This window comes from Orycteropus afer, unplaced genomic scaffold (assembly GCF_000298275.1).
Source record: "Orycteropus afer afer isolate SDZICR_OR568_19922 unplaced genomic scaffold, OryAfe1.0 scaffold00426, whole genome shotgun sequence".
NCBI classification, from domain to species: Eukaryota; Metazoa; Chordata; class Mammalia; order Tubulidentata; family Orycteropodidae; genus Orycteropus; species Orycteropus afer.
The window spans coordinates 2,169,995-2,184,414 of record NW_006922013.1 but is presented as its reverse complement, the minus strand read 5'-3'; the positions used below and the strand labels follow the sequence as shown (position 1 = coordinate 2,184,414).

The 14,420-nt window shown below is 46.7% G+C and overlaps 1 protein-coding gene across 1 annotated transcript in view; it reads right to left on the bottom strand.

Annotated features, from left to right (window-relative positions):
- Nucleotides 1–14,420, bottom strand: part of STS (steroid sulfatase) — a 203,942-nt gene that overhangs the window by 25,610 nt on the left and 163,912 nt on the right. Inside the window, exon 8 of the mRNA XM_007954028.1 lies at nt 7,504–7,663. Within this exon, the coding sequence (XP_007952219.1) occupies nt 7,504–7,663 (160 nt within the window). The remainder of the gene's footprint in view (nt 1–7,503; nt 7,664–14,420) is intronic.

Sequence of the window (14,420 nt, the reverse complement as noted above, 5' to 3'; positions counted from 1 at the left end):
CCTGCTATACCTGAGCCCATCACTGCAGCCACCGTGTCAATCCATCTTGTTAAGGGCCTTTTCCTCTTTCATTGACCCTCCACTTTATCAAGCATGACATCCTTCTCCAGAGAATGGTCCCTTCTCTCAACAGGACCAAAGTAGGTGAGACCGAGTCTGGCCATTCTTGTTTCCCAGGAGCATTCCAGCTGCACTTCTTCCAGGACAGATTCCTAGAATCAGCTTGTTTGGAGGCACAGGAGGGATGATTTTTCTGAATAAGCCTGGTGGGGCAAAGGCCACCCAAAGTTCTTTTGATCAAACCTGCTCCTGAATGGGAGCGTACCACTGCAGTGTGTATAAAGGCAAACTTCTCGGCCTGAGAGGCCCTGCAGAGAGACACACCCCAGCTCACGTGAAAGACGTATTCTCTGGAGACTGGGAAGCCTATACATTAAAAATCTCACATTCTGGCCCACCAAGTTCCACCGCTCATCTGAACGAGGCAGGAAGCCCGGGCTTCTCATCTCCCGCAAAGCCTTGACTGGTCAGGAAAGGCCCCCAGCGGACACAAAGGTTCCTTGAGAATTAAAGGGCTGTACTGAAGGGGATGCATGTGAGAGCTGGACACGGAATAAGGAAGACGGAAGAAGAACTGATGCATTTGTATTGTGCTGTTGGCGAAGAATACTGGATACACCACGGGCTGCCAGGAGATCAAACCAATCTGTCCGGGAAGAAGCACTGCTGGATTGCTCCTTGGAAGCAAGGCCAGCGAGACTCGCTCTCCAATACTTTGGCTGTATTATCGGGAGGCACGAGTCCCTGGAGAAGGACATCATGCTTGGTAAATTAGAGGGTCATTGCAATCAAGGAAGACCTCAATGAGATGGATGGACACAATGGCTGAAACCATGGGTTCCAGCATAGAAACAATGAGGAGGATGACATAGGATGGGCAGGGTTTCAGTGTACACAGCTGTCAGTCAGACACGACTCCAAGGCACCGAACAACAACAGAAGGACTGGGCATTGGAGGGAGCAAGAGGTTAGCCCTCAGCTGCTACAGCAACAGTGAGCAGTTCCAACCCATGCAGTGGCATTGCAGGGGAAACCCCTTGCCATCTCGTCCATGAAGAATGAACCAAGAACACCCCATGGGGCACCACTGGACTCCACAACACACGGGACCACCATGCATCAAAATCAGCTTGGTGGCACCTGACAACAACCACGGCTGAAGGTCAGGTTCCTGGGTGGCGCAGTTGGCAGTCAACGACTAATCGAAAAGTTGGCAGCTTGGACCCAGCTAGCTACACCCTGGAAGAAAGGCCTGCAATCTGCTTCTGCAAAGATGCCAGCCAAGGAAAAGCCCTATGGGCACGTACAGCATTGGCATGAGTCAGAATCGACTCCGTGGCAACGGGTACAGCTTCTGGGTTCTGTCAAACAACATTTGTCCAGTTCCAACAAAGCACACAGAAAAGGGCTGAAGGACCAAGAGATGGGGTTCACCTCTCTGAATGAGTTTATGACCCTCCTGCATGGTGTCATGGCATACTCCTGCAGCAAGACACCAGGAGGCCACCAACCTCTGCAGAAACAGTCAAAGGGGATTTTCTAAAGGGTAGATACCTGTGTATCAAATTAATCAATTGCTACAGAAATGACAATTATCAACAGGCTTTTTTTTTTTTTTTTTTTGCCATTTCAACATTTTTTACGTATACGATTGAGTGACCTAACCTGTGTTCATCACGTTGTAAACCACAGCCACTATTCATTTTCAAACTTGACCGCCACCTTGACTGAAGGTCAGGGCCCCCTAAGCCATCCCCCACCCCATTCCCCATCCTCCTGCCCGGTAACCACCAGTAAAACTCTGGTCTCTCCACACTGGCCTCTTCTGTATGTATCATGTTAGTGGGAGCAGACAACATGTTTCCTTTGGCCACTGACTTAGTTCACTCAGCATGATGTGTTCCAGGTCTGTTCTTTGGTAGCAGGCCTAATGCCTTCATCTCTATGGTTGAATGATACTCCGTTGTGTGTATGGACCACCTTTGGTTCATCAGTTCCTCTGTTGATGGACACTCGGGTTCTTTCTCTCTTTTGGCAATTACAAAAAGTGCTGTCACGAACAGTGCTGGACACGTATCGGTTTGAACCCCTGCTGTCAAGTCTTCTGGGCTTATGCTGAGGAGTGAAATTGCTGGGTCATATAGTAGTTTATGTTTTAACTTTTTGAGGAACCACCAAACTGTCTCCACAGCAGCTGCACCCTTCTATAATACCACCAGCGATGAATGAGAATTCCATTCTCCATATCCTTGCCAACACCTATTGTTTTCCTTCGTAAAATTTTTTATGCTGTTACTAAAACCTTTTGATAGTAGGTTCCATTATAACAGCACTTCCAGCACTTCCCATAAAAGAGCAATGATCAACTTGAGAACAGGATTTGTCAAGACGACCCCTGTAGATATACTGTTGCTGTTGTTGCTAGGTGCCACTGAGTCAGCTCTGACTGACAGCAATCCCACATACAACAGAACGAAACCTTGTGTCATCCTCACAACTGCTGGCTCTGCCTGAGCCCGTCATCGCAGCCACTGTGTCAATCCATCTTGTTTCTTGTTGAGGGTCCTTTCTTGCTGACCCTCCACTTTACTTTTTAGCTTTACCCTCCATCATGGAGAAGAAGCATGATGTTCTTCTCCAGGGACTGGTTCCTTGTGAGAACATGACCAAAGTATGAGACATGAAGGCTGGCCATTCTCACTTCCAAGAAGCATTCTGGCTAGACTTCTTCCAAGACAGCTTTCTTCATTCTTCTGGCAGCCCATGGTCTATTCAACATGCTTCCCTAACCCTGTGATTCTCATGCATCCACCCTGCTGCCGTCCTCCTTACTCACTGTCCAGCTCTTGTATGCATATGAAGCAACTGCAAATAATCATGCCTTAGGGCGGGTTCACCTCAGGCCTCAAAGTGACCCCTTTGCTTTTCAACACTTTCAAGAGATCTTTGGCGGCAGATTTGCCCAGTGCACAAGTTGTTTGATTTCTTGACTGCCGCTTCCATGGGTGTTGATTGTGGATCCACATGAAATGAAATCCTTAGCAACTTCAATCTTTCCTCTGTTTATCATGATGCTGCTTATTGGGCCAGTTGTGAGGATTTTTGTTCACCCACACTGAAGGCTGTAGTCTTTGATCTTCATCAGCAAGTACTTCAAATCTTTTTTGCTTTCAGCAAGCAAGTCTGTGTCATCTGCATAGCACAGGCTGTTAATGAGTTTTCCTCCAATCCTGATGCTGCCTTCTTCTTCATTCAGTCCAGCCTCTGGGATATACTGGTCCAGATAATTCTATGTGGTGGAGGACACCTGTGCACTGTAGGATGTTCAGAAGGAGCCCTGGTCTCTACCTTCTAGATGTCAGTGACACCAGGAGTCAAGACAACCAAAAATGTCTCCAGACATTGACAAAGTCCCCTGGGGGAAATGAAACCAGGTGAGAATCACTGCTTTAGATCATCAAATGCCCCAGGGCAGGTACGGAAGATATACAAGGATGTTATGGGGCAGGGTTGCTAAGATACGTTCAATAGGGTGTTTTTGAAAACCCTCGGGAGCAATCCTACTCTGAGCACATGGGGCCACCATGTGCTGGAATCGACTGATGAGTTGGAATTGACTGGATGGCAAGCAACAACCACAAGGATGGGGTTGAGTTCTTCTATTCCCACAAGGAGTTTAGAAGCAGATTTCTGTTTTCTCTCCTCTGCTCCCTCTTGGATAACAAAGGCATCTTCTAGCTGAGCTAGTTCTGAGATGATGGATGACAGGGTTACACGGGCCTTAGATCTCAGCACAGAGACGGCATCAACGTGGGACTTCATTCCACAAGCATTCCCAGCATGCACCCAGGGGACAGGGAACAGAAGGAGGTCTTCCATATTGAGATATATGTTCTCCTGAGGACACAGCATAAGCTGTGGGTCTACCTGGTAGCAACACAGTTAAGAGCTTGGCTACTAACTGAAAGGTCAGCAGTTCAAACCCGCCAGCCACTGTGCAGAAGGAAAGACCAGGCAACCTGCTCCTTTAAAGATCACAGCCTAGGAGACCCTACAGGTCACATGAGGTCACTATGAGTCACAATGGAGATGATGACAAACAACAGCCCCTGCCTGAGGAGAAGGCCATTTCCTTCTTCAACTGAAATGCCCAAGAAAAACAGACCCACCTCCCTCAGCCCCAGATGGAGGTGGACTGGAGGGTCCAGCAGTAACACTGCCCTCGATGCGTTTCCCTCCTTGCTTCTGGTCTTTCCCCTCAGGTTGCCTCTCCCCAGTTAAACGGAAAACACTGCACAGATACTACCAAAGTGAACAGCAGTGATGATTTCAGTCCCTGGCGTGTGAGAGAAAACAGAGGTGGTCAATGAGATGACCTGAGCCTTGTCCAGCTACTTGAGGCTGTGCTCAGTTGTGTTGCCAGGGTGAGAACTCAGATCAATGGGTAGAAGAAACAGAGTGAGACTGTTGCGGGCTTTATATAAGAAAAGCCCTGGAAGTTAATGTTACCAAGTATTCTGTGACTGGAGCGAAAAAAGAACATTTTGATGGAGTCATGAGGTGCCATTGAGTGGGTTCCGACTCATAGCGACCCAAGTACAACAGAACGAAACATGCCTCACAATCCTTGCTATGCCTCAGCCCATTACTGCAGCCACTGTGTTGGTCCACCTCATTGAGGATCTTCCTGTTTTTCACTGACCCTCCACTTTACCAAGCACGATGTCCTTCTGTGTGACTGGAGTCGAAGATTTTGAAGGTCCCCTTCATCTCTCACATTTTAGGAGTCTATGGTCCTGAATGCATATGAAACGTGGCAGAGGAAATGGATGGACTTCCGTACATCTTACAACTACCTGTCCATGTGGTGGGGGATCGGCAGTGGCAAACACCCCCATGATCTCTAGATTGTACTTGGTACACACTCATGTTTTTCATCCTCACGGCAACCCTGTAAGGTCGGGGCTATCACTGAAACTATTTTTCAGACCAAGAATTAAGGCCAAGGAATGTTAACCACTTAGCCAGCAACACAGCCAGGACCAGAACCCAGGAAGCACCACTGTAGAATATCTGCTGTTAACCCCAGTACCAGCCAGACTCAGAGCATGGGACCCTGAGACCCCTGAGAGCCTTCAGCAGGTTCAGGACATGGAAGTTCTACTCATAACGACATCAAGGGGCTCTTTGTCTTCTTCACCTTCACGCTTTCAAGAGCGTACAGTGGACTCTACCGGAAGCTTATGACATGTGAGGACATCATCACTTTGGTGGCCCATGGGATGGGTTTGAGGCTCTTGCATTTTTTTAAAATTCAATCTTAATGTCTAATCTGAGAAACACAGATAGATATAACCCACATAAACCAAAGATCTTCGGGGTCTTTGGTAATTGAAGAGTGTCAAGGGGTCTTAAGACCATAAAGTTTGAGGACTGCTGCACACTCTACAATGCCGCCTCTTTGGTGCGTGTGTTGGGGTGTTATTAGGCACCATCGAGTAGACTCCAACTCACAGCAACTCTATTTATGACAGAACAAAACGTCACCTGGTCCTGCACCATCCTCACAGTCCTTGCTCTGGTTGGGCCCATTGTTGCAGCCACTACACCAATCCATCTCCTTGAGGGTCTTCCTCTTTTTCACTGACTCTCTACCAAGTATGATGTCCCTCTCCAGGGACTGGTCCCTCCTGGTAACATGTCCAAAGTAAGGGAGACTTTATCTAGTGTTGCTGTAGGGGAGGCATATATCAAAGGCACAAATTGGAAGACCCAAAGCAGACATGTGAAAACAACCAGGAAAACACGGTGTACAGACAAGCAAACAATGCAACACACGCTTGAAAACAACGCGAGGTGAGAACACTCACTAGCGCACTAGGCTGTCGCTCTGTTTGCTCCATCCTTTCCTCTGCGTTCTGCTGGTAGCTGAACTAAACAAGATTTGCAGCTGCCTCCCCAGCATTCGCCTGGCCTGCCACCAAACTAATGCAAATAATTAATCAGTGCGCTTCCTTTAAAACTCTTCGGATGGGTAATAACACTTAAGAAAAAAACCATTGGCAATGTCACATGCAGTTGTATTTAAATTTAAGGGGAAGACTTTTCACTTAGAACTTGCTAAATGAAGACACACTGGGAAACAAAGCCGTCCTCAACTGTAGAACCAGATGCATTTCTCGCTGCTACAGCAAAGAGCTGCTACATGGGGCCTGGATGGAAAGGTACGCAACCCAGGAGGACAGGTGACCAGCTGACTGACAGGGAGCCAATGATCAGGACAAGTAGGACAGACAAGCTGAGCAGAAGGTCAAGCGAACGCCATCCAGTCCACACTGCTGGGCACAGAAAATGTTCAGTATCTGGGAGTTTATACTGCACAGGGAGAAAGGAATCGAGAGGGGTCTTTAAGTTGGCTAACCCACTAGCAGTGGTCCCTTGATGGTGCAAAATGGTTAACATGATCCCAAGGTTGGAGGTCTGAGTTCACCTAGAGGTGCCTTGGTGTGCTGTTAAGGTTGTGTGTCAACATGGCTGGGCTGTGGTTTTAAGTAGCTGGGCAACTGGATGTAGTTATTGCCCATAATGATATTGTAATCAACTCCACAGCAGAATCTGCTGTGAGTAGCTAATGAGCTGCCTTTGAGGGTATGACCTGCTTCAAGTATAGAAGGAGAAGCTTTGAGAAAGGTCTCTAGCTTTTTGGCACATACGGATCTTGCATTTGGCTGAGTCTTCATCTCAGTAGCCTGTCGGGTTGTCTGCTGATCTTGGGACTGGGCCATTTTACCTGCCAACCTTAAGTTCGTCAGCCTCAGCAGCCAGCAGCTGCCTCAGTTAGGAGAGGCCTGCAGCTCCAGTGGGTCTCGAATAAGGGACAGAGCTGAAGCCCAAAGTCTAGGGGCATTCATCCAGCCCCTAGAGCCAGCACTCTGAATTTGGACTTCTAGCCTCATAAACTCTAAGAGAATAAATTCCCGTTTGTTAAAGCCACCCACTTGGGGCATTTCTGTCATAGCAGCAATGGAGAAACAAGACACTCAGAAAAAAGGCCTGGCCATCTGCTTCCCAGAAATAAGCAGTATAAACCCTATGGCTCACAGGTCTTCTCTGACACATGGGTTCTCCATGAGTCGAGATCCGCTTGTCAGCAGCTAACATGAACAATGTGCAGTCCCTGAGTGGGGCAAATGCTTAGGGAGCTTAGATGCTAGTGGAAAGGCTGGAGGGTTGAGTTAACGCCGAGGCACCTTGGAAGAAAGGCCTGATGATCTCCTTCCAGAAAATTCAACCCTCTGGAGCACAATTCTACTCTGACACACACAGTGATAGTCAATTCCATGGTCACTGGTCTTTAACCCACTTGTCAGTTCCATAACTGGACACAGATAACAGCATGCCATCCCACAGCCCAACAGAACAGACTCCCTTGGCTCCCAGTACCTGTCCTCAGGCAGTGGTGAGCCAGCAAGCTTGACCACTGTGGGGAAGACGTCCATGTTGCTCGTTGGCTCGTCGATCTCCTGCCCGGCCTGTATGATGCCCGGCCACCGGAGGATGCCTGGGACCCGGATACCACCCTCCCAGTTGTTTGCTTTTCCTCCTAAAAGGTCAGAGAAGGAACAGGGAGATTTGAGTCTTCCTCAGGGATCACCTCATTATCTAAGGTGGGGCAGTGGAGGTGATGGCACCACGCACTCTCATGACATCGATTCAATGAGTTTATCCTCGTGCTAATAAAACAGAACGCCATGGAGATGGTTAACACCACTGAACAGTCTCACCAGGGACACAATTGATGGATCCCAAAACCATGGCAGCAAAATGGGGAGCAGAACCTCAAATCCTGGAAAAAAAAATCAGACCTACTGGGCTGGTTGAGACTGGAGGACTCCCCAAGATGATCACCCTGAGATACTCTTCAAATCTTGAGCCAGAACCAACCCATGATGTCACCTTATAGCTAATAACCAATTGGCTCAAAACAAAAACAAAAACGTATCACCTGTAAGTATTGCACTTTTTTTCTTTAAACATATCTATATGAGACCAAATGGTCAGCAATGATTTTAAAACAAGGATGAAAAAGCAAGGGGTCAGGGAAGCTAGATGAATGGAAACAAGACAACCAGAATGGAAATAATGAGGATGTTCATGCATTGTGAAGAATGGAACCAATGTCACTGGAAGTTGTGTAGCAATGGTCAAACTGCTGTCTAACCCTTCAAGAAGACACAACACAGTATCATAAAACAAAGAAACAAACATAACACCATAAACTCACTGCCACTGAATCAGATCTGACTTACAGCGACCCGAGGTGGTATCACTACGGAAGTAGATTGCCCAACCTTCCTTCCGAGGAGTGGCTGGTGGGTTTGAACTGCCAGCCTTCTGGTTAGCGGTCAAGTGCCTTAGGGATTACACCACCACAGCTCCCTCATAACACCATAGACAATGGCGTTTGGGTGAAGAAAGTCACTGACACAGCATGGTCACTACTATGCAGGGATATGGAAGCAAGTTTTCATTTCTTTGAGATAATTTCTGAAAGCCGTGGCTTGTGGACAGAGTGTGTTTGACAGGCGAGATCTGTGCAGCGGATGCACTCCTCTGTTGTCTGTGCACAGTCACTGACCAAGAGTCCACGTCGGAACTCACACAAGAGTTTATAGGTTCTCGAGTGCCTGTCTGTAAAACCTCGACACCCTTCTCCTTCCTTTGCCTTTTCAACATCACCTTGAAAAGCTTATCTGACAAATACTATGATTCTTGCTTCACAGACATGGCACCCAAGAAATGGAAAGCTTCAATAATCTGCCAAAACGTGTGCAAGCTGCGAAAGGAAGCTCTGCATGTGACACCGAGATGCGCGTGGGCATCCCTGTGGCTTGAGCTCACAACACTGCCTGAAATGCAACAGCAACCCTGAAACAATGCCCAGCCCACCAACAAGCCTGCTCACCCAAAGGCTGGAGGGCCGCTCCACCCAGAGGGCCTTAGAAGAAAGGCCTGGTGACCGACTTCCACAAAACCAGCCACTGAAAACCCTACAGGGCACAGTGCTACTCTGGGGGTACGGGAAGCACTGTGAGGCAGACGCTCCTTGGTTAAAACACAGCCGAGGAAATACATGGGAAGGCAGACCAAACTAATAAAATCATATTGGAAAGGCCTCCTCAAACATCCGTCTTCTAGGGGCAAGGAGGCATTGTAGACAGATTGGTACTGGACCAGACCCAGGGCATTCCTGGGAGAACCAGTGAAGCTGAAGACTGTCTGTGGTTCACTTAGTGACATGCCAAGAGGAACAGCTTCGTTTTGACAAATACATGATGGTTATGGACGATGTGAGCGCTAGGGAAGCAGGGTGCATGTATATAGGGACCCTTGTATTAACCTTTGCAGTTCTTCTGTCAGTCTCAACTGACTCCAAAATGAAAAGTGTGTGTGTGTGTTTAAAAACCAATTCAGTTCTAAAGTTTAAATGGCATGTGTGTCTATATATATAAAAGTCACGTCTATGAATGTTGTTGTTGTTATGTGCTGTTGAGTCGGACCCGACTCATAGCGACCCCTCCTTGGGTTTCTGAGGCAGTATCACTATGGAAGTAGATTGCCACATCTTCCTTCTGAGGAGTGGCTGGTGGGTTTGAACCTCCAGCCTTCTGGTTAGCAGTCAAGTGCCTTAGGTACTACGCTAACCATATTATTTTTGAATATTACACATAATGTATATGAGCACAATACATAAGAATATATTACAGACATATGACTATTTTATATATGTACATCTCTCCAGGAGCTCTAGTGGCACAATGGTTAAGCACTCGCCTGCTAACTGAGAGGTGGGTGGTAGGAACTCTTCACACTCATCATACGTACTAACTCCTTCGATCTTCAGGATCAATGTGTGAGGTAGGGACCTGACTTCACACTTGAAAAATCCTTGGTCAAGGTTATGCAGCAAGGGAGTGAGGGAAGCAGGGTGAGTTCCTGCTACTACAGACAAGACTTCACTGATTCTCAGAACCGCTTGGTTGCTGTCATTGCCCCTGCTGTGGCTCTGACTCGTGGTGACCCACGTACAACAGAATAAACGTTGGCCGGTCCTGCGCCAGCTTCCGGATTGTTGGTATGCTGCACTCCACTGGTGTGACCACTGTGTCCTGCGAGTGCCTTCCAACCTAGGGCTCTCAGCTTTCTGCATCTGCACTGTATCAAGCAACACTCAGTGACAGCCCTTAGGGTTTCCCCTGGCTGATCATCAGAAGTGGATGGCCAGGCCTTTCTTCCCAGTGTGTCTCAGTCTGGAAGCTCTGATAAAACCTGTCCCCAAGGGTGACCCTGCTGGTGTCTGAAATACCAGTGCCATAGCTTCCAGCACCACAACCAGGCACCACGGTGGGACCAACAGGCAGGTGGGTGGTGGCAGAACCACAGAGTGGACACACAGATCGGTGACTGGTCACCTCGACCCAGTGGAAACTCAAGTCTCAGAAGATGGCGCAAATAGATTGTTCTGGGCACCATTCAAAAACACAGAACATCTTATGACCTGGGACACTGCCCCAAGCCAGGGGACTGATAGACTTTCCGTTGGGTTGCCCAATACAGTTGAGAGAGATATGGGAGGATTAAAAAAAAAAAAAAAAAAAAGACACTTTAAAGAACCTTTTCTTTTCTGCCCCCCCTGGAGATTTATGAGCAGAGAAAAAAAGGCATGCTATAAATTTAAGACTTGGTTGAGTGACTGTCAGATTCACTGTCGTAACACCTTGATGACCCATTGCGTGATGGGAAGTCACTGAAGAGTGATGGCCGAGTGACTCCGTCTCTCCAGGCAAGAGCAGAACCTGCCACAATTTACCCGCAGACTCCAGTCAGGAACAGCTGTTTCCAGCAGGACTTCTGTTTGCATCCTTTTGAAAGCTGCCACACAGCAGGTCAGATGACTTTTCATGGCAAGAGCATGTGGCATTCATTCTTGGGTTTGACATGGGCATGGCATTTTATAAAATATCCCATCTTTCATTTTTCTCCTCTTGGGTCGCTCCTCACCACGGATGACACGGAGATTCCTGAAACTGCTTCCAACCACATGGAAGCCTGTGATGAGTACAATTCACTCTGATTGGCTTCTCATCCAAGTCATATTTCCCCTTCTCTTTGATTTAGGGACTCCAACATGCGAGTGACTCATGGCAGATGTAATCGTATCATCAGGGTTTTCTCAACCTACTGTCAGCCTAGTCTTAGGGCGAGAAGGAGAACAAGGACCTGCTGATGTTGGCATTCAAATAAGGGGTCAAGAATTGAAAAGCTCCCTTAAAATTAACTGACAAAGTTGGAACGATGATGGGTGACTAAGTCTGCAATTTGCTGCAGGAGACTCTTTATAGTGTCCAAAAGCAAAGATGTCACTTTGAAGACAAGGTCCACGTGACCCAAGCTACTGTCTTTTCTGTTGCCTCACATGCATGCAAGAGCTGGGCAATGAATAAGGAGGAGCACAGAAGAACTGATGGAACTGAATTGCGGGATGGTGATTAATCCTGACTCTAGTGTGGACTGCAGAAGAACGAACACATCAGCCTTGAGGAAGTCAAGCCACAAAGCTCCTTAGAAGGGAGGCTGGTCAGACTTCAGCTGGCTGACTTTGGACACGTCATCAGGAAAGACCAGTCACTGAAGAAGGACATCGTGTGCAGTAAGTAAAACCGAGGGAAACTCTCGATGAGACAGCGGACACAGCAGCCACGACACTGGACTGAAACATACCAAGAGTAGCAACACAGCACAGGACTGGCTAAGTTTTGTCCTGTGATTCACGGGGTCGTCATGAGTCAGAGCTCTTAACCAACACATCAAACTACTAAAGAATTTAAGTTGTTGTTGTTGTTCTGTGCCAGCGAGTTGGACCCGACTCACAGTGACCCCTCCTTGGGTTTTTGAGGCGGTATCTGTACGGAAGTAGATTGGCCAACCTTCCTTCCGAGGAGTGGCTGGTGGGTTTGAACCGCCAGCCTTCTGGTTAGTGGTCAAGTGCCTAAGGCACTACGCTACCAGAGCTCCTGTAATTTAAGTTAGGGATCAGCAAAAGTTTTCCTCCAATGGTCCAGGTAGTAAATATTTCAGGTTTTGCAGATTGGAGGGTGTCTAGTGCAATAACTCAACTCTGCCATTGTGTCACGGAAGTTGCCATAGACAACATGTAAATGAATGAACATGTCTGTGTTTCAATAAAACTTTATTTACAAAAACATCTGTCAGGCTAGATTTGGCCTGCAGCCATAGTTTGCCAACCCTGCTCTAAGTTACTGAACAATGGTGATGTGGGAGATGGTGGGAGTGCACCAATGCTCAACATGATACCTAGTTGCTCAGTCCTGGGGTGTAATGAATACTAACATTTCTTTCTTTTTTTTTTCTTTTTCACTTAGTTGAACTCCTTCTTAATATTTTATGCAAGAATGAAAAACTGAAAATATATATTTTAGCCTAGACTGGAAGCTAGCCATGCCCTGGCTTTGTACACTTTTCTCAAATCTCATTTATAAAAATCTCCCTTCACATCCTGCTTGAGCTGAGTCCCACAAACTATTCTCTGTAAACAGCATATCCTTTCTTACCTTCTGGAAAGTCCCATTACTCTTTTTTTTTTTTTTAATAATTATAATGGAGTGAATGTGTTTTGCATGTGGCAAGGACATGAATTTTTGGATGGGTTAAGGGTAGAATGTTATGGATTGATTGTGTCCCCCAAAACTTATGTGTTGTGCATACTAATCTCAAACCCACCAGCCACTCTGTGGGAGAAAGATGTGGCAGTCTGCTCTGGGAAACAACGATAGCCTTGGAAATCCTATGGGGCATTGGTACTCTGTCCTATAGGATCTCTATGAGTCAGCATCTACGTCTATGGCAATAAGTTTTTGTATGCCTGTGGTTATTATCCTATTAGGGCTGATGAGAGAATGGGTTGTCTTTGTTACATTAATGAGGCAGGATTAGTGCACAGTGTGTCTTGACTCAATCTTTTCTGAGATATAAAAGAGATGAAACTAGCAAGCAAGAAGCAGAGACGAGAAAAGAGCGACGGCAAGCCACATTAACATCGCCCAGGAGCAGAAGCTCAAAGAGACAAGGACCTTGCTCCAGGGTCAACAGGGAGAGCAAGCCTTCCCCTACAGCCAGCACCCTGCATTCAGACTTCCAGCCTCCTAAACTGTGGAAATAAGTTTCTGCATCTAAAAGTGACCCCTTATGCTATTTCTGTTACAGCAGCACTATTCAACTAAGACAATAATATTTTATGATGTTTTCAGTCAAAGAACATACATAGTTGAGGTTCCTATTGGACAGTTTCTAGTCAAGATGTTCAGTCAATACTGGTTCCATCCTTCACAACATGTGAACATCCTCCTGACTCCCATTCTGGTTGCTCCATTTCCATTCATCTAGTTTCCCTACTCCCTTACCTCCTCATCTCTGTTTTGAAGTCATTGTTGACTGTTGTTCCCTTGCTCTGCCCAGATTTGCCTCTAAGCCCCTAACCATTTCTACCACTCCCTGGAAGCCTGGACCACACACCTCTTGCATTTCATTAAGCCCTCCATGATCACCACTGTGGGTCATAATGTGTTCCTGGTTTCAGTTTCCAAGGCATTTCTCAAGCTGTTGTTGGGATGCTGTTGAGTTGATTGTGACTCAGTGACCCCGTCTGTTCCAGGGTAGAACTACCCCTATAAGGTGTGCTTGGCCGTGATCTTTATGGAAGCATCCCTCCAGATCTTTCTCTTGAGAAGAGGCTGGGTGGCTTTGCAAAGCAGAGTTCTGCTCAGAAGCACATGGTGTTGCTGTAAGTTGACACTGACTACATGGCAACTCATTTTTTTCTGGTAGATTTTGTGCATTTACGATGTCACAGGCTGATAAAGAGGCTGTGGGACCTTTTCATTGTTTGTTTATTTCTTTTCCTCTTGATGTTGGAATTGTAACAACTCAGTAGGGGATACTGTCAAATTAATTAGAAGCTCTCATGGAGACAATGAGTCATTAATTCTTAAGTGGGAAAACAGGTTCTTACTTGTGAAGCCAGTTTGATCAGGTGGACATGTCATTCCCAAGTATCTTAAAACGTTTGCAGAGTAAATATACCAAGAACTACCACCATACAGTGGATTAATTGCCAAGATTTCTAAAATTTGGCCAGAATTACAGTCAAAATACCCATATGAGCCTACTTTCACCTCCCAATTTCTCTTCACGCAAGAGCCTTTTGACAACAATGAAATGCATCCATATCAAAAATCTAAGGATAATCACGATGCAAGCACATTTCCTTACAAAAAGAAAAA